This window comes from Zeus faber (assembly GCF_960531495.2).
Source record: "Zeus faber genome assembly, chromosome: 18".
Taxonomy (NCBI): Eukaryota; Metazoa; Chordata; class Actinopteri; order Zeiformes; family Zeidae; genus Zeus; species Zeus faber.
In genome coordinates this window covers 1,916,378-1,944,284 of record NC_137210.1, presented here as the reverse complement: position 1 = coordinate 1,944,284, position 27,907 = coordinate 1,916,378, and the positions used below count along the sequence as shown (strand labels likewise).

At 42.7% G+C, this 27,907-nt stretch overlaps 1 protein-coding gene across 2 annotated transcripts in view; it reads left to right on the top strand.

Moving 5' to 3' along the window:
* epha3 (eph receptor A3) overlaps nt 1–27,907 on the top strand; it is a 126,234-nt gene that overhangs the window by 61,654 nt on the left and 36,673 nt on the right. For both annotated transcript variants that reach the window (XM_080019184.1, XM_080019185.1), the window contains exons 5-6: nt 18,880–19,260; nt 25,041–25,165. In XM_080019184.1, coding sequence (XP_079875310.1) covers nt 18,880–19,260; nt 25,041–25,165 — 506 coding nt within the window. The remainder of the gene's footprint in view (nt 1–18,879; nt 19,261–25,040; nt 25,166–27,907) is intronic.

Sequence of the window (27,907 nt, the reverse complement as noted above, 5' to 3'; positions counted from 1 at the left end):
AGGAAGATTAAATGAGGCCTGTGTTGTTCATGCAGGGGCACAATGACTGGATTAATGATGTTATTCAGGTAGTATGGGCTTGTCACTGTACCATTCACAAAGTGAAGGGCAGTTCTGTATTGACTAGACACACCTGCCCACACTGTAACACCACCACCACCAAAGGCTCGTCTGGTGACAACAGTGGCTGATGCATAGTGCTCTCCTTGACGTCTCCAACATCGTTGGCGGCCATCATTTCTGCTCAACGTGAATCGACTTTCACCAGAGAACAGCACTGAGGCCCACTGGTCCCTCGTCCAGTGTAAATGCTCCCTGGCCCATGCAAGACGATGATGCCTGTGCCTGGTGGTGTGGTCAGGTACCCTTGCAGGTCGTCTAACACGTGGATCACGCTGATGTAAACGGTTTGTAATGGTCTGACGTGACACTTGGGTGCCTCTCACCTCCCTTAAATGTGCCTGGAGTTGAGTGGCATTCATCATCTGGTTCCGCAGGACACTGTTCACAATGAAGCGGTCATCAGTGTGGGATGTGGCCAAAGGACGTGCACTTCTAGGCCTTTCTGTGACTCTTTCAGTCTCTCTGTATCTCTGTTGCAACCTGCTGATGACACTCTGTGACACTCTAAGTTCAGTGGCCACTTCCCTCTGAGAACATCCTGTTTGAAGCCTCGCAACGGCGAGCTAATGTTGATCAGTTGTTAGGTGTCGTCTTGGTCTCATGATGTCAAAATGTGAACAGCATAATGAAGAGGACTGTTTAAATACCAATTCTAACTCAACCAGGAAATGTATTGGTCGATTCATGGATCAAACACCTGTTGTGAATTTTGCCGTTTAGCTCCTTGTTAGAGAACAGCAAGTTGTGCAATAAATACTGAAACATTGAACAGTTGGACATGTGCATTCAAAAGTTATGAGAAGGTCAAATTAAGTTCACCTGTAAAGGTTATAGTGCATTATAGGTTCATCGTGAAATTTCACCCGAAAGCCGAATATCCCTAACTTTTTGTGAGTAGTGTATATTTAATGCACACCGAGGCTCATATACAGAGACTCATATTATTGATAGACCACATTTTGTTGTGTTTTGCACACTTTTAAATTTATAAATAATTCCACTTAAATAAAAAATGTATATTGTTACTGTTGAATAAAAGCTTTTTTACAAACAAAAGATGTGTGTCGATGACACTCTTCAACGTTACATTAACATAAACACAAGAACGATGCAGAGATTGCTCCATTCAGCAGGGTGTCAGGTGGCCATGTGACAAGTAGCCATTCTGGGAGCTGGCTGAATGAAGCGAAGTGTGGGGATGATTTGAAGGTGATTTTCTCAGAAACACAGTTTGCCACACCCTTGTCATAAACAAGTCATAACTTTAAAATTTTTGCTTGATTTAATTTTTGCTTGATTTTCCTGCTGTCTTTTTTCCCTGCTTGTGATTCTATTTCACATTTTTTTGTTACTGTAGAATGGATTATGCCTCACTACTTCACATTCAAATGTCATTTACTGTATTACTGCTAAGGAATAGACTGAAAAGCTTTGACAATTTGGGCTGAAGTCCGGAAAATTTCAAGCCTGCCAGACATTCTGGGCTACAAAAATAGTCATATATATTATACTCAAATATATTACTGAGCCTGCGTGAAAACATATTATTATTATTATATTTTTATTACTGCAATGACTTATTGCAGTAGTAGTGTAGTTTCAGTTTTCTGAAACAAGCTTGTTGTGAATAGCAATGGTGCCAGGTCTTCAGCTTACAGTAGGAGCCATTTGAAGACGGCTCTTCCAGCCGGTTGACAGCCAAATTGCAACCAGTTTTCCAGTCAGCTTCCCAGCCGGCATTTACATTTACATTTAGCAGACGCTTTTATCCAAAGCAACCTACAGTTATTCAAACACCGATGGACGCAGCCATCAGGAGCAATTAGGTGTTAAGTGTCTTGCTCAAGGACACTACAGCATGCTAGCAGGAGGAGCCTGGGATCGAACCGCAGCAGCAACCAGCAACCAGCAAGCTTTTCCTTTAGATTACTGGACGACCAGCTCTACATTACATTACATTTAGTCATTTAGCAGACGCTTTTATCCAAAGCGACTTACAATTATTCAAACACCGACGGACGCAGCCATCAGGAGCAATGAGGGGTTAAGTGTCTTGCTCAAGGACACTACAGCATGCTAGCAGGAGGAGCCTGGGATCGAACCAGCAACCTTTAGATTACTAGACGACCAGCTCTACCTCCTGAGCTACCATCCAATGCCCGCCGGCAGCCATTCAGCTGGAATCCCCCCTCCTTCTCATGTGTCCTGACAGGGTGCGTTTAATTTCAACTGTAAACATGCCCATTTATTCAATTGGGGTGAGATGCTGCTAACTTCACAAAAAACATAATCACATTCCAGAGATTTCAGATTTTCAACCCTAACCCATTACCTGAGATATTGTCCTTTGAACCCTGATCAGAGGTCATAGTTTAAAGTTCAAATGTTTTTTTGTCATATGAATAAGAACAGGTCTTAATGCTTTATTTTAATCTACATGTTGCACAGATTTTTAATTTCAAAATGGGAACTGTTTTTTTATTTCCATTTTTAAAATTACAAAGTTCAATAACTTTGTAATGAGAAGCACTCAAACTAGGTCTATGTAATTATAGTTTAAAGTTTATTGTCAAATACTTGATAACAATGCAAGCATCATTACCAGTAATGAGATTCTTAGTCTCAGAGCCAACTCAGCTTTACATAATATGTTAAATAAGGGTATAGTAATGATTCAAATTAACAGTATTTAAAAACTGAATTTAAAGAGTATTTAAACGGATATTTTTAAACAAAGTTTTAAGATCTAAAATGGAAAGAAGTAGTATAGTTTAAGTAATATAAAAGTATTTACCTAAAAGAAAGACAAAATAAAATGTGGATAATAATGACAGTAAGTCAGCTTGTTAGTGGACATTTTAAATAGTCAGGGGCCACAACAATTCAGTGTCATACTGAACGGTAACATAGACACAAACTTTTGTTCGAAGACAAAAACTGCAATATACTACTAAGATGACCAAACAGGTATGCAATGCAATACTTGATACATTAAAGTGAGTATTAACATTCTACGAGCCTCTTTTTAAAGTGGCCAAATGTGTGGATTTATAGCAGTGGTCCCCAAACTAAGGCCCGCGGGCCGGATACTGCCCGCCTCCACATTTGGCCCGGCCCCCTGAACAATACCAGAGACGCATTATGATTTTTTTTTCAGTCTGGCCACGCGAATCCTAGACTAGCCCCTGTCAAATAGAACGGAATAATGGCGAAAAGGTTAGGTAAGAGAAAAATTTACTCAGAATGCAGGGTATTTAACCTGCAGTGGTCAAACGATTATTTTTTTGTTCAATCCAAAGAAAAGGCTGTTTGTCTCATCCGTCAAGAGGCGGCTGCGGTATTCAAAGCATACAATCTGCGCCGACACTATGAATCCCGTCACAAAGACAAGTATGATAACTTGCAAGGCCAAATGCGAGCAGACAAACTCTCAAAGCTAAAAAGTGGACTGTTAGCTCAGTAGAATACATTTGTACGCCAAGCTCAGCTGAACCAGTCATCCGTTCGGGCCAGCTTTCAGGTTGCTCAACTGATAGCAAGCAGCGGTAAACCTTTCACTGGTGGAGAGTTTGTCAAGAAATGTTTGAATGCTGTCGCGAAAATCAGGGGTAATGTATATGCCCAGCTGCAGCAGATGACGAAAGAATTTGACTTTTTTTCATTAGCACTGGATGAGAGCACGGACGTGCAAGACACAGCGCAGCTTCTCATTTTTATTCGTGGAGCTAGCGCAAACTTTGAGATGTGCGAGGAGCTGGCAGCCCTCCAAAGTCTCAAAGGGACTACAACGGGGGAGGATATCTTCGGCAAAGTATGCCAAACCATGGAAGAGTTGAACCTAAACTGGTCAAAGCTTGCCAGCATCACGACTGACGGGGCTTCTAGTATGGTGGGCGCGTCTCGGGGTCTAATAGGACGCATGAACCGGGAGATGGAAGAACGGGGTCTCACTGCCCGCTACAAGTCCACTGCCTAATTCACCAGCAAGCACTGTGCTGCAAAGTGTTGAAGTGGGATTCTGTCATGAAGGTTGTGGTGTCATGCATAAACTTCATCAGAGCAAAGGGACTTAAACACTTATTATAATAATAATATAATATAATAACAACAATTCCTGTCTGAACTGGAGTCTGCGCACGGCGATGTGCAGTACTACACAGAGGTTTGATGGTTGAGCCGGGGCAGAGTTTTGAGGCATTTTTACGAGCTGCTACCTGAAATTAACGCATTTCTTCATTCAAAAGACAAAACGGTCCCAGAGCTGATCGACCCAGAATGCAAATGGCACCTCCCATTTTTAACGGCGAGATAGAAATGCTGAACAGCCTTAACTTGCAGCTACAAGGCCAGGGGAAACTCGTTTGCGACATGTATTCTCACATAAAAGCATTTGAGCTAAAACTTGCGCTGCTTTTGGAACATGTGAAAAAGCACAACTTCGTCCATCTCCCTGCTACCCAAAACCTCTCTGCAGAGAACCCAGCGGTCCCGTTCCCAGCTGAAAAGTGTGTGGAAGCACTGGAAATGCTGAAGGCGGAGTTCGGTGTGCGATTCCGGCAACTACATGTTAATGCAAAAAAAATCCGTATTTTCCAGAACCCGTTTCTTGCCGACATCGATGAAGCCCAGCCTTCTTGTCAGTTTGAGTTGGCCGAATTACAGAACTGTGATGTTCTGAAAGACGCATTCAAGCCCAACAGTCTCATTGACTTCTATGCCGCCCTCCCAAACGACACGTACCCTAACATAAAAAAACACTCAATGAAGATGTTTATACTTTTTGGCAGCACGTATATCTGCGAGCAAACCTTTTCACACATGAAACACCTGAAAACTCAGATGAGATCAAGATTGACAGATGAACATCTGCATCAGTGTTTGAGACTGGCTGTGACTAGAATGGAACCTGACATTCAACTTCTCACCAGCCAGATGCAGGCCCACAGTTCACACTGATGAACATACATAGGTAAGCTCTCTTTTCTGACTTGAATGAGTCATTCTGAGTATAAACAAATTTAATCATAATAAAATATACTGGGATAAAATCCATCTCCACAACCATACTGGTTGAAATATATTGTGCTGTGTAGGTGCTGTATCACTTAGTTTGGTTTCTCAGCCTGCTTGCTTTGTGGTTTTCACAGGGAAGTTGATGAGCGAGAGCTGCAAACAGCGGTGTCTACAAGCCTACTGGAACCTACAAAATGATTATAAGGAAGGAACACAAAAACTTTGAGAGACTGCTCATATGAGTCATTTGAGTAAGAGATTCTGCTCTGACAACTAAGCTAAACTTTTACCTGTTAAGATTGTGCACGGCACAACAGAAAGTTAATGTCCAATGGACTTTTTTTCTGTGAAGATCCCAGAGAGGGTTTTTTGGTTATTATTTATTTCATAAATAGTGTTATTATATTTTTCCCAACTTTATTTTTTCTGTGAAGAACCCAGAGAGGGTTATTTGGTTATTATTTATTTCACAAATAGTGTTATTATATATTTCCCGACTTTATTTTTTCTGTGAAGAACCCAGAGAGGGTTATTTGGTTATTATTTATTTCACAAATAGTGTTATTTATTTCCTGACTTTTTTCTGTGAAGATCCCAGAGAGGGTTATTTGGTTATTATTTATTTGTTAAATAGTGTTATTTATTTCATTAATAGTGTTATTATTTATTTCCTGACTTTTTTTTCTGTGAAGATCCCGGAAAGGGTTATTAATATTTGGTTATGTGTGGCTTTCTGGAAAACAACAAATGTTTACGTTTAGGCACCCCTGCGATCGTCACACTTTTCTGTTACAAACTGACCCCTGCCCCCATCAGAGAAGGGGAAAGTTATGTGGCCCTCTCAGGAAAAAGGTTTGGGTGCCCTTATTTATAGGTTCGAGTCTTTGGCCATTTGATTTCAACATTAGGGTTTTTGAACTATCACATTTTTGGAGGATTTTTGGTGGATTGCTCCATTGGAGTGTGGAGATTTTGGTCAATGGGTCTGCGTTTGCATATGTATGGCTTGTTGTGGGGGCTTCCAGACCTGGTGGGTGACACAATGATCGGCCATGAAGTGCAAACAAAGAGATGGCCGAAGGCTTTACCTGGGGTCTGCGTTGTAGTCACTCAAATAATGTGTACTGCGGCAAATAGAGACAAGTACTATACCCTTGTGTAAAAGTTGTAGACTGGGATGCTCCGATACAAATATTTATAAGAAAAACAGAAAGTAGGAAGCAATAGGTTAAACAGTAAAAAAAAGTGATAAACAATAAAGGGTGATGCAACAATACAGATAAAAATTATCTCATATGGTCAATATTCATAATGTACAATTACACTGTGTGCACACGTGTGCATTAGTTGTCGTCCTGAAAAGCAATGGGGATCGATAGGGTCTAATAATATACTTCAAATAAGTATTTCCATAAAGTAGCTGTAATAAGTAATAAAAACGTATAAAGTGCGCACACGGCACACTGTAGGACAAGAAAAACCTCGCTCCAATTCTCAGAATTAGGTTTACCTCTCACAATAAGTTGAAGACAACAAAGTGTTGAAGATTACATGATTGTATTGATGAATTTATCAATTTACAGTAAAGCTGCAGAAATTTACATTATGCTTAACCGGCATACTGTACACATGCTATATATATATATATATATATATATATATATATATATATATATATATATATATATATATATTATATAGGAATGGGAATATTTATCATCTGTGACCTCACCATACGCCGCAACGTGTTTTCGCGCTTGTGGGGACTCCCCGAGGGGCACTCGGATCTGGGGGAGCTGCTCGAGAACCTGCCACTGGTACTGGTGACGCTGATGTGACGTCATCCAACAGGGTTTCAGCACCAATTCGGTATTGTATTTACTCCTTAACTTTCACTGATTTCACCTTCTTCACCCTCTTCACCCTCGATTTCACCCTCGACTAAAATTCATTTCTGAACAAATTTTAACTGAGAAATAATCAATCCAGTTGCTGAATCTTCACTCATATTACATCTACAAGATATAATTCCAAAGATTGTTCCCACTTTCTTAAAGCACGGACTCGCTCGCTCAACGGTTTTCTGTTTCATTCAGTTAACTTTGTAAACTTAAATAAATACATCAACAATAAAAATACTATTTTTATTTTATTATTTGTCCCATCGCCAGCACATCCATCACTGAAGGTTCAGTCTCTCTTCTGGAGCAGAAGCTGAATAAGTTGCTCTAAATAGAGTTCTAAGAACAACGATTCTTCCTACAGAAGTAGTACCTGCAGTGCGGACACAATAAAATGGACGGTTCCTCCAAAAAGTCCTTAGAACGCTGAAAAAGTTCCTGCAGTACGAAAACGCACAATATGGTGAGTTTTGCGATACATTAAGTATTGCAATTATGTTTGTTGTGATATTTCACATTTATTTTATGTAAATTATAACACCTGTTACTCGTGGTAACGCACAGTGTTTTCATTTGTTTTATTCAATTAAATACATCTATAATAAAACAAAACACTGATTCATTCATTGTTTCAAACCATTCGTTCTTTATAATTAGAGATGTATATATTGATTCTATTAGATGTGCAGAACATATGTTCCGTTCCATAAACATGTATATTTTTAATTAAATAAACGCAGGATTATCCCATATTCGCGTGTTTGCTTACGTTGTGAACCAATGCTCCCCCCCGGTGGACAGATAATTTTCCTGCCAATCCCAGAGCCCTCTCCAAGTTGCTCCTACTGTATTTTGTGCATGTTCTGTGAACGATTCCCTCCCTGGCTGTTACAGTGAGAAGATGGTCAGAATATAGCTTCTTGACATTACCTAAAATCATGGCTCATGATCATGAAATCATGGATTTCAGATTGTTTGCACTGTGATATCATGATTTTTTTTTCTTTTAATTTTATGATTGTTTTTCAGATTTTGAATTCAGTTTTTTGGCTAGTGCTCAGCTAGCGCTAGTTAGCCTGTTGCTTAGCATATTGCTAACTATGGGTTAGGGTTTGGGTTGGGGTTAGGGTAGGCATCGATGCCTACCTCCTCATTGTGAGAACTGTTTGCACCTGGTCATCGTGAAATCATTGCTTCTGGTGTCTTTGACCCTGGACCATTTCCCAATAGCCTGCATTAGGGATACACAACTAAAGAAGGTTCAACCATGAGTGGTTGTCAAGAGAAATTTTAGAAATTTTAATGAGCGGGCCTTCTTACATGATCTTTTTCATAGTGACATTGCAAATATATTAGAAATTCCGGACGTTGATCAAGCACATCATTTTTTATAAATTCCTTAACCTAGGTGGTTAACAAAACATGCTCCGTGTAAAAAGCAAAGAACTAAAGATAGGTCTAGTCCTTGGTTCACCTCTGAACTATTATCCCTGTTCCAATTAAAGAATAAGGGTCCTAGCTTAAAAAAAACAAAACGTGAAACCCTTCTCATTGGCTTGCATTTAGGCATTTAAGAAATACATTTGCATCATCAGTGAGGAAAGCTCAATCTGATTATTATTGAAATACCATCTTTAGCTGTTATTTAAATCCAGATACATTCTGGAAGGTATTGAAGATTCAAGATTCAAGAGGTTTATTCGTCACATACATATACATACTTTCATACATATATGCAGTGAAATGTAATGCAACGCACCCGGTGATTACACACAATATGTCCTAGGAATTTTTTTTTTCTAATAGACCAACTAACTGATTCCTAAAACGTAATACAGTAAGTTGAATAATACTTATAGAATAAAATAAAAATATATAGAATAAAATAAATTAAATAAAAAAAAAAAAAAAAAAATTGATAAAGCGAATATGCTTATGTATATGGAATAGGCAATTATGTATATATTTGCATATACTTAAATTAAGAATAAAAATGCAATTCCCTGCCCACACATGTAAACTCTGGTCAGCGTGTACTATCTGATCACAAGGAAATATGCAAAGCTTTTAACAGACATTTTGCTGCAGCTGGTCACCTTTTTGAAAATGGGAGCATGTGATCTGGTAAATCTATGAGTATTCCAGAAATGGATGTCTCTGTACATACTGTAAGCCCTGGCCCTCAGTTTGCCCTCCATCGTTTCACTCCTAATGTAGTTACTATAGCACTTTTGCTATTGACTCCAAGAAAGCAACTGCAGAAGACAGTCTTGACCATTTCTTTCTCTCTGCCTTCATGATTTCAGAGTATATAATATATTTTTAATTTATCCATTTCATCGGGTATAATTTCCAAAGTGTGGAAAAATTGCTCATGTTACTCCATTGCATAAAGGAGGAGATAGTGATCTTAATAAATACCCCATTTTAACTGTCCCATCTCTAAATTGTCCTGTCTAAATACTTGAATCAATAGTGAACACTCAAGTCAAGACTTTTCTAGCTTGGTATTCTGTGTTGAGCCCTCACCAATCTGGTTTCAGCGCTAACCACAGCACCAACCTGCAATATCTTTTATTTTAAATGATATTGTGACAGCAGTAAATAAAAAGAAGCATAGTGCTGCTCTGTTCATTGACCTATCAAAAGCCTTTGATACTGTTGGTCATTCCCTGCCCTTACACACACTGCTAAGTATTGGCTGTGACCCTAATGTTTATAGATGGTTCCAAAACTACCTCTCTGAAAGGCAGCAGTGTGTGAAAACGGGTAATGTTCAATCTGCATTTTTATCGATAACAAAAGGGTTCCCTCAAGGTTCTATTTTAGGACCTGTACTTTTCACAATTTATATCAATTATATTTTCCGGTCTTTCAATATCTGTAGTGTCCATCTGTACGCAGAGGACACTATCTTATATTGTTGGGCTGACTCCATACAATTGCCTATTGAGTATGGGTGTAAATTGCCAGAGACCTGCCGATTCGATACGTATTGCGATACTTGGGTGCCGATTCGATACGTATTGCGATTCTGCAAGTATTGTGATACGATATTACAATATGTGTTTCTTTGGACTACTCTTTAAATCACTTGGCCTATTACTTTGAAATGTTAATTGATTAAAAGTTGTGTTTTTTGACATTGCCTTTGGCATTTGCTCTATAACACAACATTTTAAGTTACTTTATTTTCAAGTCAAATACTTTTGAGTTGTGTTTATTTTAGTTTATTGTATTGACTTTTAACATTTTATTATTTCATTGTTGTAATTTAGGTGTTTGAATTTTTCTATATGAAGCACTTTGGGCTGCATGTTTGTATGAAAGCAAAGGTGCTATTAAGTTGAGTTTAGTTTATTTAGAGTAATTTGTAAGGGATCCAAAAATAAGGTTGCTCTTGAACCAGGAGACAACCCATTTTTGCAAAGCTGCTTCGATTGTTGGCTGGCTGGATGTTTTCGGTCGCGTCTTACTATCGTGTGCACTTAACTCTGGGTTGCGGCAATTGAGGTTGCACCTGCATGTTTGTGGTGTTGCCACAATATTTAGTCTTGCCATTGCAACTAGGCTTCGGCAGATTTACGATTAATTTGTCTTTCTGCGATCGACTCCATCAATCGCAAATAGACATTTAACTCATACGGCCGCGATGCACTCATGGATATAAAAATTTCCCTAAACGAACAACTTTGGGACTTTTTATCCGTGGGAGCAGAGTGGCCGGCGGAAATCCTACGCGGGAACACTCGCAACAACAACAAAAATGGAGTCGCTGTTCCACGAGCCGGCCCACGGAGGAAGCACCGAGGTAAACGAGGCGGCATTCGGGTCAGAATGAGGACGCAACCTTACCGCCCACCTCTGCCAAGCATCCTTCTTGCTAACGTCCAGTCCCTGGAGAACAAGATGGATGAACTTCGAGCGAGGATTAAATTCCAGCGAGACACGAGGAACTGTTGCGTCCTCTGCCTGACGGAAACATGGCTGACCCCACTGGTGCCGGATGAAGCCATACGTCCAGCCGAGGCCTTCTCCGTGTTCCGCGGCGACAGAACGGGAGAGTCGGGGAAATCCAAAGGTGGAGGCGTCTGCCTAATGGTAAACAACCGCTGGTGTAACGCCAACAACACCAAATTCCTCTCCCACTCCTGCTCGCCGAACCTGGAACAGCTGACCATACTATGCCGTCCATTTTATCTCCCCCGGGAATTCAGCACGGTCATCATTACAGCCGTTTATATCCCACCGCAAGCGGACACCGACGCAGCTCTGTCGGTTCTGTACGATGTGTTGTGCGGATTTCAGAACAGACATCCCGACGCGGCTGTGGTGGTGACTGGGGACTTTAACAGGGCCAACCTTAAAAAAGTTGAAATCAGAAATCACGGGAAATCAGATCACGCCGCGATCTCGCTGCTTCCTGTTTACAGGCCTCTGATCGCGCGGGATCTGGTGATGACGAGGGAAGTGAAGCGGTGGACGGACCAATCAGAGGCTGCGCTTCAGGACGCTCTGACTGACGTAGACTGGGACGTGTTCCAAGCGAGTTCAAGTGACGTCAGCGAGTTTACGGAGGTTGTAGTGAGTTTTGTGGCTACGCTCGCGGATGAAATCGTTCCCACGGTGAAAGTTCGGATATTTCCAAACCAGAAACCATGGGTTGATAAATCCATCCGCTGCGCTCTGAATGCGCGCACGGCCGCTTACAACGACGGACTTGTATCTGGTAACATGGACAATTACAAAGCCGCGTCGTACAATCTGCGGAGGGCGGTGAGGGACGCTAAACGGACGTACAGAGACACCGTGGAGCTGCAGATGGAGCGGGGGGACACAAGACGCTTGTGGGAGGGGCTGCGAACAATAACTAACTACAAGAGCAGCTCCTCCCCAGCCACGAGTGCGGACGCCTCCCTGGCCAACCAACTGAACTCCTTTTATGCGCGGTTCGAGTCTGGCAGCAGCACTGCTAGCTCACCGGCTAATTGGAGCTACACCGCTGGGGACGAGCGCGCACTCTCAGTGTCCGTGCACGAGGTCAGGAGGGCTTTGATGCGGGTGAACACCAGGAAAGCTGCGGGTCCAGATGGCATATCTGGACGAGTACTGAAGACCTGTGCTAACCAGCTAGCTCCGGTGTTCACCACAATATTCAACATCTCCCTGGCTGAATCAGTGGTCCCATCCTGCTTCAAGAGGTCCACCGTCGTTCCTGTCCCGAAGATCGCCTCTCCAACCTGCCTGAATGACTACCGTCCGGTGGCCCTCACCTCGGTGGTCATGAAGTGTTTCGAGAGGCTGATTAAGGATTACATCTGCGCCTCCCTCCCCCGCACCTTGGACCCGTTGCAGTTCGCGTACCGGCAGAACAGATCCACGGATGACGCGGTCTCTCAGGTACTGCACACCACGCTCACGCACCTGGATGGCCAGAAGGGGGCCTATGTGAGAATGCTGTTCATTGATTATAGTTCAGCTTTCAACACCATAGTCCCCACCGGACTGGCTGTCAAGCTGTTGGAGCTAGGACTGAATGCTCCGCTGTGCACCTGGATCCTGGACTTCCTCACAGGCCGCCCCCAAGTGGTCAAGGTGGGGAAGTACATGTCAAGCTCCCTCACCCTGAATACAGGATCCCCCCAGGGCTGCGTCCTCAGCCCCCTACTGTACTCCCTGTACACACATGACTGTGTGGCCAGGTCCAGCTCCAACACCATCATCAAGTTTGCTGACGACACCGTGGTCGTGGGCCTGATCACCGACTGCGATGAGAAGGCCTACCGCGAGGAGGTGGCTGACCTGTCACTCTGGTGCCAGGACAACAGCCTACACCTGAACGTCAGCAAAACCAAGGAGCTGATTGTGGACTTTAGGCGAGGATTACAATCGAGGACGCACGCGCCCTTGTGGATTAATGGGACTTCTGTCGATAGGGTGAGCAGCTTCAGATATCTGGGAGTCCACATCACAGAGGACTTAACATGGACTGTTCATACAGACACTCTGGTGAGAAAGGCGAGGCAGCGTCTCTACCACCTCAGGCAGCTGAGGAAATTCCGGGTCTCGGTGAGGATCCTCAAGTCCTTCTACTCTGGAGCAGTGGAGAGCATCCTGACAGGCAACATCACTGCCTGGTTTGGGAACTGTACTGCCCAGGACAGGCGGGCCCTGCAGAGGGTGGTGCGTTCAGCTGAACGTACCACTGGAACTACCCTCCCCCCCTTGCAGGAGTTATACACCAGGAGGTGTAGTAGCAGAGCCCGTAGGATCATGAAGGATCCTCATCACCCCAACAACGGACTGTTTCAGCTGCTGCGGTCAGGCAAGCGCCTCCGCAGTCACGCAGCGAGAACAGAGAGACTGAGACGGAGTTTCTTCCCTCAAGCCATCAGAACTGTCAACGCTGACCTCACCAGGGGTCCTCACTGAGCCATGCACTAGGCTCCACTACCTACTGTACTGTATGTAGCATACTGTACCGCATACTGTATCACTGTTCAGGGTTGTTCGTGATGCCGTATTGCTGCGCCGTACTGTTGTATACTGTGCTGTATTATCCCAAACACTACCTTACACTATTCACATTCACATGCCACTTTAATTCACATGCCACTTTAAATGCACATAAATGCACATATCTGTATATACATAGGCATATTCCTTCAACCTATTCCATTTTATTTCAATTTATTTTTTATTGTATTTTATTCTATATATTTTTTATCTTATTCTATAAGTATTCCACTTACTGTATTACGTTTTAGGAGTCAGTTAGTCGGTCTATTAGAAAGGAATTTTCTACTTTTTATTTTATTTTATTTTTTGTACTTTTTCCTAGGACTTATTGTGTGCTATCACCGCATTACGTTGCATTACATTTCACTGCATATATGTATGGAAGTATGTATATGTATGTGACAAATAAAAATCTTGAATCTTGAATCTTGAATCTTGAATGACAGATGATTTTCTATCTGCCAGGAAAAATCTGAGCATTGAAATGGTGTAAGTGCAGTTCATCGTGTTCTGAAACTGCAGTGGAGAAAAGGAGAGAGAGGGAGAGGGGGTGGAGGCTCTTGCTCTCTCCGCTCAGAGCTGTTGATTAACCACTGGTGATCGGATCTCAATTCCCGCTCTACAGACACTTGGTGCAGGTGCTTCAAAAAAGAAAGAAAAGGCACATGGACCTCCAGCTGCGGTTCTAGGCATTTTGCCGCTCTGGGAACACGGAGCAGCACGGCGAAGCGCAGATCAAGCGCAGTGATTATATATATATTGCATATAGCAATATATATAAATAATCTCATAGAAAAAAATGTTGTTTATTTTGTTTATTGAGTATCTTACTTGTATGGAAAATGAAAAACGTAACCCTAACTCGGAGAATTGGAGTGGACTTTTTTTTCGTTTGTTTCCTACATGTATGAAACAACATTTTTAAACACAACTGAGTTATGGGACTGTCCTGTTCTGTTCCAGATAAACTCTTGCTTTGAACTGAGAGCCGACTGCACAGTCTATGACCTGTGCTGCATGTCTTAATGATCCAGTGCTGCACTTCGATGATGTTACCCAGAAACTGGAGTTACGAATTGATTCTTCCTGGAATAATTGATTAGTGAGTTGTTTAGATTATATAGATTCAACTAGTTGTCATTGCACAGAGTACAAGTACTGAGGCAATGAAATGCATTTCACCCATCCTAGTAACTGATGTATCTAGGAGCAGTGGGCTGCCATGTAGCAGTGCCCGGGTTAAGTGTCTTGCTCAAGGACACATCAGCACGCTACCAGGAGGAACCAGGCATCAAACCGGCAATCTTCCGATTACTAGACGACCCGCTCTACCTCCTGAGCCACTGCCCCCCGTTTGTGAGCGGAATCGCAATACGTTTTTTCTTACACCCCTACTATTTTGAATCTGCAACTTTCTTTTAATGTTCTTCAATAGGCACTAATAGATCTCAGACTTGTGTTAAATTTTCTTTCCCATACTTAGTAGAAAAAATAATTGTTGAAACTGTATTACTTTCTGTCTTGGATTAAGGTGATGTAATATATAGACATGCTGCTGTTACCACCCTTAAGCTCTTAGACCCTGTATATCACTCTGCTCTTTCATTTATTACTGGTGGTTCCTACAGTACCCATCATTGTACCCTCTATGAAAAAGTTAGCCGGCCCTCTCTCTTTGCGAGATGAGATCAACATTGGTATATGTTCATTCACAAAGCGCTCCTCAAAAATATACCAATTGACATTACTTCACTATTACACCTCAATGTAGAAACTTATCAAACCCGCCCTCAGGATGTTCTGCAGGTCAACTTCGAACTCAGAAAGAGTGCATTTAAATGTTGTGCTCTGTACTCGTGGAGTAACCAACAATGCACTTTAGATATTGATTTCTTGATACCATTGGGACATTTTAAAAATATGCTTAAAAATCTTAGTTGTTTTAGAATGTAATTGTTTTAACCAAGTGAATGCGCAACACTGTTATCTAGCTATTCTAGCCAAAGTTAGTACTGTGAGCCAACCACCTGTTAGAAGACAAGATGGATGACAATTTGCCAGTTTCTGTGGAATTCCTGCGTTCCGTAACATTTCATCGTCATTTGAAGAAAAAACTGACATAATCTCAAGTAGATAATCAACTCCTGACACTGGTGTTATTAAAATAACCAAAATGAACCCAGAAGCTAGCATTTCGGAAACACTCAGAAGGGTCATGAAAAAGTCAGAGTCAAAGACAAAGTCAAAGTTTTGTGGCCGTGATCCTCAATGAAATCACCAATGTGTAGGCAGTTATGTGCATTGTTGTGCAATGTACTGTAGTAGTGTGCATTGTCATGCCATTAATAGTGACCATGTGTGTATGTAGGGGGGTATGTATGTGTGTGTGTGTGTGTGTGTGTGTGCATGCATGTGTGCGTGCCTGTGCGTGTGGATGAAGAATAGCATGCCCAGATTTAAATTCCACCAATTGCCACTGTTTTTTAATGTCACATTATGGTTGTCTATATACTGTAGCAAGTTGAACAAATAGCACAACGACGCTTGGTTGCCATCTTTGTTTAGTCTGGTTGGTTAGAAGACTAAACAATGGAACAAAAAGTCTCAAAAGGAATTTGACAAGGAAGCTATATGGAGTTTGTTCCTTATTGTGGTCGGAATGTCCTGCCTGCTTCGCTTTTTCCGATCTCTCAATCTCCACAAGTATTGCGTTATGGATGGTTCACAGATGGAAATGCCTCCTGCTTTAGCAGTTCAGAATGCTTATCCCATAAATCAGTGCATTCCGTAACGTCAGATTATAGATACATCCTTTCCTAATGAGGATAAAAAAAAAATTGATTGAATATTTTTTCCAACTGAGGAAGAGTTGGCGGTAACAATGAGACAGCTGCTTTCTACTGATGGAATCCCACAAAAAAAAAGAAAAAAGCCAGTGTTTTGCCCTCTCCAGTGTGATTTATCTCCACCCACATCTTGTCGAGTTGGCAAATTTCATCATGTTTGCACAGCTGACATGATGGAAAGGACGTAAAGAGATAGATAACATGTGTTATGTCAAGATAACCCTAATTATATTCAGAACAAGGAGTTCTCTCTCCGGAGCAAACTAAAGGTTATCTGACTTTGTCTTTTGGACATAAATTAAAAAAGGAAAAATAATATATAAATCTCTGACACCGTAGGGAGGAGGAGAGGACCGTGTTCTTCTCATTTAAAAAAACAGTCTCTTAGTCACCAGTGGACAAAGCATCAGCAGCAGTCAGTCTACTCCAACAGTTATTTTCCACGGGTACTTAATACATTCCATATCTCGTTTCCACATTAGGAGACCCGGGCCTTCTGTTGTGTACCATCAAGTTTGTGGTTAAACAGGTAACACAGACAATTTTAAAGGCCAGGGTCTGCCCCTGATTACTTTTAATAGTGGGACTCAGGTCTGCAGGGAGGGGATCGCGCTCTATGTCAGTTTGGGGAAAAACAGAAATTGCAGATTACCATATAGATCCGTAGTCACAATATTCTATAACTCATGCCATGTGCTAATCTTTACACTGTACAGCCATCTGGGATTTACTTTGTGATTGTTTGCATGTGCGTGCTTGTGTGCACGTGCAAGTACCCAAGGTCGGTATTTGGCGTTTAAACCCAGGGGACCTTGACCCCTTTTCGGAGGCCAATCCAGAAGTTAGGTCCACCATGGGTTCTGCCATTACTAAAACACAAATGCAGCTTTTTGGAATAAAAGGCTGATATATTTCTTAATATATACTCAAACAAATGGCACCACCCAGTATCAAATCAGACAGTTTCAGATCAGTCACCACTCGTGTTGCCAGGTTACATACAATTCTACTGTGGTTTTAATGAACAACTTGTGACTAACTTACATGTTCAGAGCTCATAAAAGCTTCACATTTCACAGGCTTTTTTACTGATGCAATTCATATTGTAGGATGTATCAATCATTTTGTGTGCCTTTTGAAGACATTTTCATCCTTCCATCCAGCCTTATTAAAGAATTGGTTTCCATCATTTATAACTATTCAAAGCACAACCTTGTTGAGAAACCACTCTGCTGCAACCTCTTGCTGTGCGTAAATGCTTCAGCCTTAAAAAAGTTAAATCTCCCTTTCAAAAAACAGAGCAGTTTAGTGTTCAGCGAGGTTTTGTTATGAAGAGCTATAAATGATGGGAACAAATGTCGAACAAGGGTTAGAAAATGGCCTTCCCGTCCTTCAATGGATCTAAGCAAAGCTACATGACATTCCTTTTGGTGAGGTATTCCAAGGTTTGACTTACTTCCAGGTTTAAGGACTGCTTTAGCTCCTCTAGCTCTAGCTCTATTGGGATGATACAGTCTTCGTCATAGGCTGGAAAGTGTGAGTCGGAGTCTGGAACCAGGGGCATTTTGATCTTGATTTTAAAAGACTTTGAAGTACCTATAGTGTACTATAGATGAAGAATATATTCAACTACTGGTGACACGCATTTTAATGTAAAGTCCCCCTCTTCTTCGCTGTACTCCCTCAACATCTCGACGGAGATGGGTTTGTGTGTGTGTGTGTGTGTGTGTGTGTGTGTGTGTGTGTGTGTGTGTGTGTGTGTGTGTGTGTGTATGTGTGTGTGTGTGTGTGTGTGTGTCTGTGTGTGTGTGTGTGTGTGTGCTTGTGTGTGTGTAGTGATGAATATGTGCTAGTCATGTGTGGCAATTCCACCTGCCACACGCCACCCAAGTGTTTTTTTCAGGGCCCTATGGTACAAAGACACAGACGATGAGGTTGCCGACACACGTTTTTGTGGAGAGGGAATTAGGTGGAACAAGCCCTGGAGGAGATGGACAGCATGTCATGACAAGGGCTCCTCTCCAGTGTGTGTGTGTAGGGATGGGGGTTTTACTTGTTGCTCGTTAGACCAATCAGCGAGCAACAGGTATACAGCCATACTGATCCTGGGCCCCAATTACCTAGATCCAGGACCGGTGTGGCTGCTCAAACCACACCTTCCCCACACCACATCATGTAAATAGTTTGTTGAGAGAGAAGCGTCGTCCGGAATGGTACAATGGTACTACATGTTGTTCACTATTGTCCACTGTACTTGTGAGTAAAAGTATCATTGGCTTCTCGGACATACTACATCGGGGCATTGTGCCTTATGCTTCCAGCATAGTGTTTATTGTTTCCATTATACTATTGTTTTAGAGACGAGGGAATGACATGATGGAATGTAACTCACACACAAACACAGACACAGGCAAAACGTATAATGACAAACTGATAAACATGATCCTTGTAAATCATCTCCCTCACTTCACTCCCAGGACCTCCGTCAGCCCCAAGGAACGTCATCTCCGTCATCAATGAGACCTCGGTCATTCTGGACTGGAGCTGGCCTGAGGACACTGGCGGTCGGCGTGACCTCACTTTCACCGTCCTGTGCAAGCGCTGCCGTGGTGGGGTGCCGAGCGGGGGCACGGGTGGGGCCGTGGCAGGGGAGGGGCCCCAGCCCCGCTGCGAGCCGTGCCGGAGCAACGTACGCTTCCTGCCATGGGCGGCTGGCCTACGCAACACCACAGTGACAGTGACGGACCTGCTGGCGCACACCAACTACACCTTCGAGATCGAAGCGCTCAGTGGGGTGTCGCCGCTGGCGCCCGCACTTAGGCAGTACGCTGCTGTCACCATCACCACCAACCAAGCAGGTGAGAGAGAGAGAGAGAGAGAGAGAGAGAGAGAGAGAGAGAGAGAGAGAGAGAGAGAGAGAGAGAGAGAGAGAGCGTGTGGAGTGATCTGTGACAGAAGGGTTCCAGCAGGAGTGAAGGGGAAGGTCTACAGGACGGTAGTGAGACCAGCTATGTTGTACGGTTTAGAGGAGGTGGCACTGACAAAAAGGCAGGTGGCTGAACTGGAGGTGGCAGAGTTGAGGATGTTGAGATTTTCATTGGGAGTGACAAGGATGGACAGGATTATGTATGAGTACATTAGAGGGGCAGCTCAGGTTGGACAGTTTGGCGGAAAAGTGAGAGAGGCCAGATTTAGATGGTTTGGACACGTGTGTAGGAGAGATGAGAGCTACATTGGGAGAAGGATGCTGAGGATGGAGCTGCCAGGCAAGAGGAAAAGAGGAAGGCCAAAGAGAAGGTTTATGCATGTGGTGAGGGAGGACATGTAGGTGGTTGGTGTAAGGGAGGAAGATGCACAGAACAGAAGGTATTGGAGGCAGATGAGCTGCTGTGTGTGACAGCCCAAAGGGAGCAGCCCAAAGAAGAAGAAACATTTAATTCAGAGACAGACAGGGAGAGTGAGAGAGTCAGAGAGAGAGGGAGACAAGGAGACAGACAGACAGAAAGACAGATAGACAGATAGATAGATAGATAGATAGATGCTATGTATCTACAGTATGGATATATTGAGTCTGCTGAAAAACTAACATACAATGAAAGCTATGAGTTTAAACAGGGATAACACACCTCACCTAAATGGCCTGCCATCCCCTCCACCACAGGTGGAGGGGATGGCAGGCCATCAGGTGTGGCTTGAGTAGCCACACCTGATGCTTGTTGGTCTGGTGGCTCCAGGGCGTCTTCGGATGGCCCTTCTGTGTCCCTTCTCCGTGCCCTAGAGTCCCTGCTCAGGTGCCAGTGAGGCAGATACGCCACCCAAGTGGCATTTTCAGGGACCTCCGGCACAGAGACACAGACGACGGGGGGTTGTAAACACCAGTTTATTGTCGAGATGAGGCAAGGTGGCATTAGCCAGGAGCAGATGGAACAAGTCATGACATAGGGCTCCTATCCTGAATGAGTGTGTGGATGGGTTTTTTTAAACATGATCCTCGTTAGCCCAACCAACGAGCATCAGGTATGGCTACTCAAGCCATCCCATCCACCACAGTGTTATGGAGAGGCTCCATTACGCATTCACTACGCCACTGCTCTACACTAGCCTGTTTTATGAATTATTAGTCTTAAATAAATATTAAACTTGAAATAATTGTCGGACAGTAGTTATTTTGCACTGGGTGCAGCGCCGGTGCTATGCAGAATCGGGACGACACCCCCCACCACAGGAGGTCTGATCGCATGGAGGGAAGCACTGAAGGCGCAGTTACCACCAACTCTTTGAAGACGCTAATACTTTCAAGCTAAAATGAGTGTGGCTATTAGAACTTTGTGTTTGTGACGTTTTTTGCAACAATGCTCATTTGCATAGAAGGGCGGCAATGTATGAATAATACCGAAATAAAATACGCATAATTAGCACCGTCTCACTGAGACATTTAGAAGATGATCCTGGGCTGCGATTCTCTCGTTTAATGACTGGGATAAGATTTCTTACTCCTCGCAAAAAAGAAATGAAAAACTACAACCAAAAAAAAGTAAGACGTCCTTTATGGTTACGGATGCTAAGACTGGGTGGGGGTCTTGGTGAGGTCTCGCATTGCGACCATCTCTTGTGTCTCTCTTAAGTGTTTTGTCGCGAGGAGTTGAGTAGGGGTAAGAGAAGCAGGCGTTTGGAGCTTCTGAGAGAATACTGGGAATTATTAACCCAATCTACCGCTATGTGTGTTTCAACTTTCAACTGTTTTCCTTTTGACAGTGCCTGGGGTGTGAGCAAACAGGCTATTTGCCCCTTCTATTGAACCGTGGCAAGTAGCTCAGGAACCAATCTGCCTGCTTTACGCCTGTAAAAGTTTAGCCAATTGATTCATTCTCAGCTACCTTGTGCTTTTTCGTTATTTCTCGGATGTAAAATAATTTGTTGAAAGAGCGCATAGTGGGGCTTGTTCGCATCAGTTATCATTTCCTTGTGTTTGGTTTAAGGAAGCTTTAAACCACCGATAAATTGTCCATAGGAAAGCTATTACACCAGTTATAGCATATACTATAACTATAGTTATAGTTTCCATTGCAACTAGCTGTTTGCAAGTGAATGGTCAGAAGTGCATCATCTTGTTTCAATGAGATGAGGAATTTGGGGAAACCGTGGTGAAAAGCCTCACCACCAGGTCAAACCATTAATTTCTTCTGGATAGATAACCAGCAGCCAACATGACAAATCTACCCCTGGGGTGGAGCGCCGCTTGAGTTATGACCCCCGAGGTTCAGATAGTTTGAAAATTGACCTTGTGATGCGCTTACCTTTCGAGGTGCTTCCCACATCGAAAGTCAGAAAATAAACTCTTTAAGAGTTGAAAGTAACCAATTGAACAAATATATACAGGTTTTACCAATTTATTGAAAAGTCTTATCTCTATGGAGGCTGTTTACACTAAGTGAAAGCATGGGTATGATGTCGTTGAATGCTGAGCTGAAATCCACAAAAAACAGATCCAAGCAGGAAAGCTGGTGTGAGTATGTTTGTTTGGGCTAGCTCACTTTACAAGCACAATAAAAGGCTCGAAACGCTTGAGCTGTGTTAGGGTTCAGCTTAAGTAAAAGGATACGCATACACGAATAGTCATTTGTACACACATTTGGTTCAGAGAAACTTTTTACTATGAGGTACCAACTTCTCGTATCTTACTGGATGCTCCTCAAATAAGAGGCAACAGAATTAGAAAAAATATCTACACACTGTGAGCTATGCCTAAATGAGCTGAATGTTTAGAAGTGAGGAACTCCCTCTCTCCACGTTACGAACTGGCTTGATCAGCTTGATGGCTTGCTCAGCATTGTTAGGGCTGTGTGAGATCAGACCACTGTGTTTAATGATTTACCTACTCAAAATCATAGGAGATGGGCATCCCTGTTGCCATGATACAGTTCAGGCCTGCCATCCCATACAGACACTCAAACACATACATATACACACACATTACATATATTTAGGCAAGTCTCCACACTGACCCATGAGCATGCATAGCGTGTGGACACACCTGGACAGCTCAATGGTCTATCTCGCTCTCTCCCTCAAAAATCCATCCTAGCCTGCAGCTGCACTCTCTCCATCATCCTTGAGAGTTTATGAGGATTAGGAATGTCAGTGCTTTCCCGGTCCCACCCATATACATGCGCGCACACACACACAGACAAGCACGCACGCATTCATGGTTATTAAAAGCTAGATTAAGTGTGTACCTCAGCAGTGCGTCACCAGCTATTCCATCAAGGTGCTGCCAGACAGCTCTCTCCTCTCCTCTTCTCTCCATTCCTCTTCTCCTCTCTCTGCCTCTTCTCCTGTGCTCTACTCCTTTCCTCTCATCTCCTTTTTTGTATACTTTATACCAAGTACCGATTTTACCTTAACCCCTGTAGACTTAAACCACTTTTGGCCACGATTGACAAAAATGTTCTTTAACATACAGCACACTATATCTGAACCTCCGCCGAGAATGAATGGGTGTTCGAGGAAAGAAAAGTGGTCGTTCTTACCCTGTTCAAAAATTAAAGATTCATGATCTTTATTTGTCACATGCATGATTAAATTTTCACAAAACTATTTGCACTTAAATTCTCATTGATGCTCACTGGGACAACCAAACGGTGCAACCAAACAGAAAGTTATATCATGTCAGAAATCTTTTGAGTTTTGTTTGCCAAGGTGACATTGACGACAAAGTTCAACTTCCCTTCCCTATCTCCCCGACACAGTTTGGTTCCATTCCCTCCTCTAGAGTGCTAGAAGTAGTAGAAGTTGTGGTCAAACAGTACAGTGTGTGTTGTTTGAGGTGCAGGGTTGTGGCAGCACAGTAGATGGAGAGGAGGACGAAGGGAGAGAGAGATTGGTGCGAAGAGGGAAAGTGAGGCAGAGAGAGAGAGAGATTTCTAACCAAACGCTGTAAATCATGGGTGCCATAAACAGCAGAGCCAGTAAAACACCCCAGCCTCTGCCACCCCGCTATCAGAACCAAAGGAGGGAGTATGGTAGTATGCTGAGAGGGGTGGTGGGGGTGATGGGGTGAAGGGGTGGAGGGGTGGAACCAGAAACTTATTCTCCCCATCTGGATTCATTACTGGACTTACTTCCAGTGGAAACACCAGGGTAAAATAATCTGCGCTGAAAAAGAAAAAAAACGTACAACATTGAAAACAACACTTTTTTTTTTACAACAAAACAACTGTACACACACACGGACGCACATACACATATGCAGAAACCCACTGAAAGACTATTAAACCCTTATAATCACAATCAGGAAAGGCTCAGACATTTCAAAGACAAACATGTTTTCCTGTGGTCTAATAAAACGGGGAAACCAATGCCTCAGATGCTAGGAGCCTGGCAATTAAAGAGCAGTAAAAAAAATAAACAGTGGAAATAATAAAGAGAGGAAAAGAGTGAAGGAGGAAGCAAGCAATAGGTGCGGGCACCCTTTACTGGAGCCACCAGATTTGGATTGAAGTGTTTGTGTTTGATCACGATGGAGAAAGACAGAGCGACTGATTGGTAGGAATTATTAGCAATTTACTTAAGGTGTTACCCCAGTTTTTTTCTCATCATAAAAATGTAAGATCTATCACTTGAATAACTTCACTTTTTATATGCTGGAAGATGTATTTCCCATATTTCCCAGGAGCCCGGCCAGTTGATCTCCTCCTCTTGACTCATATGAGTTGTAGTTATTGTATTTCAGATTTCTGGGATTGCCCTTTCCCAGTTTCTATAATGTAGCACCACTGAAATAGTTATTCATGGAAAGGCTGACTGACTTTATTTCTGACAGACAATTCTTAGATTTAATTTAAATGATCCTTATTTATTTAACATCGTTTGAGTTTGGCGTCTGGGCTCGACTGCACATCACTCCCAGTGAAGTGTACAGAAAACAGCTAGAAATATTGGAGTGATGAGCTTGAATCCCCCCACTGGATAAAAGAGTAGAGCTAAATAGGTGGATGCAGGGGAGGTGGAGGGAGTGCAGCTACACAGGGAGCAAGCAGGCATCAAGCAGGCATCAAGCAGGAAGCAAAGCAGGTAGGGCAAGAGGGATTGGCTGCTTAAATAGGCCGGCCCATAAGGGCGTGGAAGTGCGTGGTACCGTCAAGTTGTCTCACAGAACTGCTCCACAAGCTACGCCTCATTTATGATCGAATCTTTTAAAAGCACTCATAATGTGTGCCTTCTCTTCAAAATGTTTTTTTTCTTGTCTTAGTAGTCTTGCAAAAGCATAATTGAGTTCAATGTAGTCGCAGAATAACCATAAAACAAAAAACATTAAACTAGTGGTGCCTTTGGATGGTCCCTTTTGCTTTCCTCAGCTCTTGTAATTAGAGCCTCTAGGTGTACATAACAGCAATTAACCCTGCAGCAATGTACTGTGGCCCACTGGGCAACAAAGTGAATTAGGCCAACAGGAACCAAGGGCAATCAACAGGATGTTCAAAGCCCTGCACTGGAAAACCGAACTTCCCCTGAACCTCAATCTGTGTCTCTCTCTCACTCTCACTCTCTCAATTCAATTCTCTCTCCCTCTCTCTCTCCATCAGTCCGCCTCTCTAACACGTCCTTTTCACTTTTCATCCCTCTTTATCTCTCCCAGCCCCGTCTCCTGTGACGGTAATCAGGAAGGAGAGGACGTCTCGAAACAGCATCTCCCTTTCCTGGCTGGAGCCTGAGAGACCCAACGGCATCATCCTCGACTACGAGGTCAAATACTACGAGAAGGTCAGAGCCACACACAGGGCCACTTACCAGCTCTTGAGGAAAACAGCGCCATAGTCCTGTAAACGAATACCAAAGTGCATCGACCTTGGACATGTGCCCTTTGGGGCTTCTTGAGTTTCTAACGGCGCAGGAAGTGAGTTGTCCCATATTCTCCAACAAACCCCGAAAACTCTTCTCTCCATCTCACTCTTCTCTCTTGCCTCCTCTGTCATTCTCTGTCATGATGTTGTCTTCTATGTTTTTGATGCAGAAGATCTCTTTTGAATCTACCATTGGGTTTCTGCTTCATTTCCCTTGTAGTTGAATTTACAATATTGCACTATATATATATATATATATATATGTGTCCCACCACAGCAAAAGCCGCCATCATCTAAAAAAACCTTTCTTGAAGTAACAGCGCTGAAGAACACCGATCGGTCGTTTCCTTTAAAGCGAGAGTCCAGGTGAAGATCATTCATCCATATTCCATGTTCTGCTTTGATAGAATTCAACCTTTAAGTCGTACTACTTTTACACACACTGTTGTGAAACGGCGAAGAAGAAAAACCCTTCGTGTCACGCACCTACATCACTTCCGTAAACAGACGGTTAAAGCGCAGCACAGGAGTGTTTTGGTCTCACTTGTCAGGGAAAACTTTCTTCTCCGTATCGTTATGGATTATGCGAAGCGGGTGGCGGAAGCTCTGAATCATATTTCGGACCTTAATCTGACCAGTGTGATAGATCCAAGTCAGTGTTAGCAGCGTGTACTGGACTTTATTTTCCGCGATGATAGTCAGTTCTCCGACAGCGATGCGTAGAACAACAGTGACGCTGAATCTGATATTACTCCGGACTTGGAGAAAATTTCAAACAGCGGATTTCAAACTTAATGTGACGATGAAACAGAATATTTTCAAGAACCACTTGTTGAGACCGACAATACACCCGTTGTTGTTACAACGGAAGAAGTCGATGACGTGATGAAGTCCGTTGAGGTTGGTGACAGATTTTCACATTTCAGATTTTCTGAGACTCATAATATTGATAGACTCTACATTTTGTTGTGTTGTCTGTACTTTTAAACTCCAAAATAATTCCATTTTTATAAAACATGTATATTCTTACTGTTTAATAAAACCTTTAAAAAAAAAAAAAAAAGTTGTATTGTAAAAAAAGTTGAGCTGTTCGTGATTGGCCCATTCAGCAGTATGTTAATTAGCCATGAGGCTTTGTTTGTCCGCCAACACCATTTGCATCCTGGGAGCTGGCTGAATGAACCTGGTGTGGGTAAAACTTTGGAGGTGATTATCTCAGAATCACAGTTTGCCACACCCTTGTCATTAACAAGTCATAGCTTTACAAATAATTGCTTGATTTGCACAAGTGACACCGTGTTTGGAAGCTCTGATTCTCCACTTTCAAATGATGCCATACAAAAAAACCTTGAAAGCCGTCAAATGACTCTAAAGTACACAGTGGGTCACATATATATATATATACATAATATAAGATAAGATAAGATAAGATAACCCTTTTTTAGTCCCACAACGGGGAAATTTACATTGTTACAGCAGCAAAAAGTGACAGCAGAAAAATAGAGGGCGTATCAGGGTAAGCACTATAAACAATATAAAATATATAGAAAAAATACCATAACTAGGATCAGAGTACTTAGCATATTGCACATATTTTGACAAATTGCACATCAGGTATGTACATTTCTTTTTTTTAATATATATTTTTTTGATAAAAAATTGCACTTGGATTTTCCACAGTTGTGTGTGTGTGTGTGTGTGTGTGTGTGTGTGTGTGTGTGTGTGTGTGTGTGTGTGTGTGTGTGTGTGTGGATGTGTGTGTGTGTGTGGTCTACTGGCTGCGCTGTTGGTTATACAGTCTGACAGCCGCAGGAAGGAAGGACCTGCGATAGCGCTCCTTCTCACACTTTGGGTGAAGCAGCCTATCGCTGAAGTAGCTCTCCAGTGCCATCAGAGTCTCGTGCATGGGGTTGGATTCATTCTCCATCATGGATGACAGCTTAGCCATCATCCTCCTTTCTCCCACCACCTGCACTGGGTCCAGGGGGCTCCCCAGGACAGAGCTGGCCTTCTTGATCAGTTTGTCAAGTCTCTTCCTGTCAGCTGTGGAATATGTATATGGTGTGTGTGTATATATAAATATATATTTTACGGGTGTTATGATTCCGATTCAAAATCGAAAATTTATCAAAATGAGCGCTGGATTTTCAAACTTCGAAATCACAAGCAGGTCGTGATCCTTCCTGTATGGATCTTCATGGATCTTGATGGCCAATACACCAATAAGTGTAACCTCTTTAACCTCTTTAATGTAAGGTTATCTGAAAATAAACTGTGTACTGTAATGCTGAAGCGGAGCTATGGGGAAGTGGGGGGTGCAAGCCGGGGGGGGCGGAGCTCATAGCTTGTGCATTCTAATAATTTGAAAAAAAATTGTGCTCCGATTAAATAAAATGTGATATGTTTTACAATCATCTCCACTTGATTTGTCCACTTGAGAGGGCAGAACCGAGTACCGGCAGCTTGTGTGAGCTCCTTAAGAGTAGTTAACATTATGAATATGGAATATGGATTTTGAAATCAAAGATAAGATAATAATGTTAAACGGCAAATGATGCTGTGATATGATGAGTAGAATTCAGGAAAATGTCAGATTAGAGAAGACACGCACTTGTAGTAGTTTTGAAAAAGTTCAGGCTCTTAAGGCTCCCAACCAATTTAT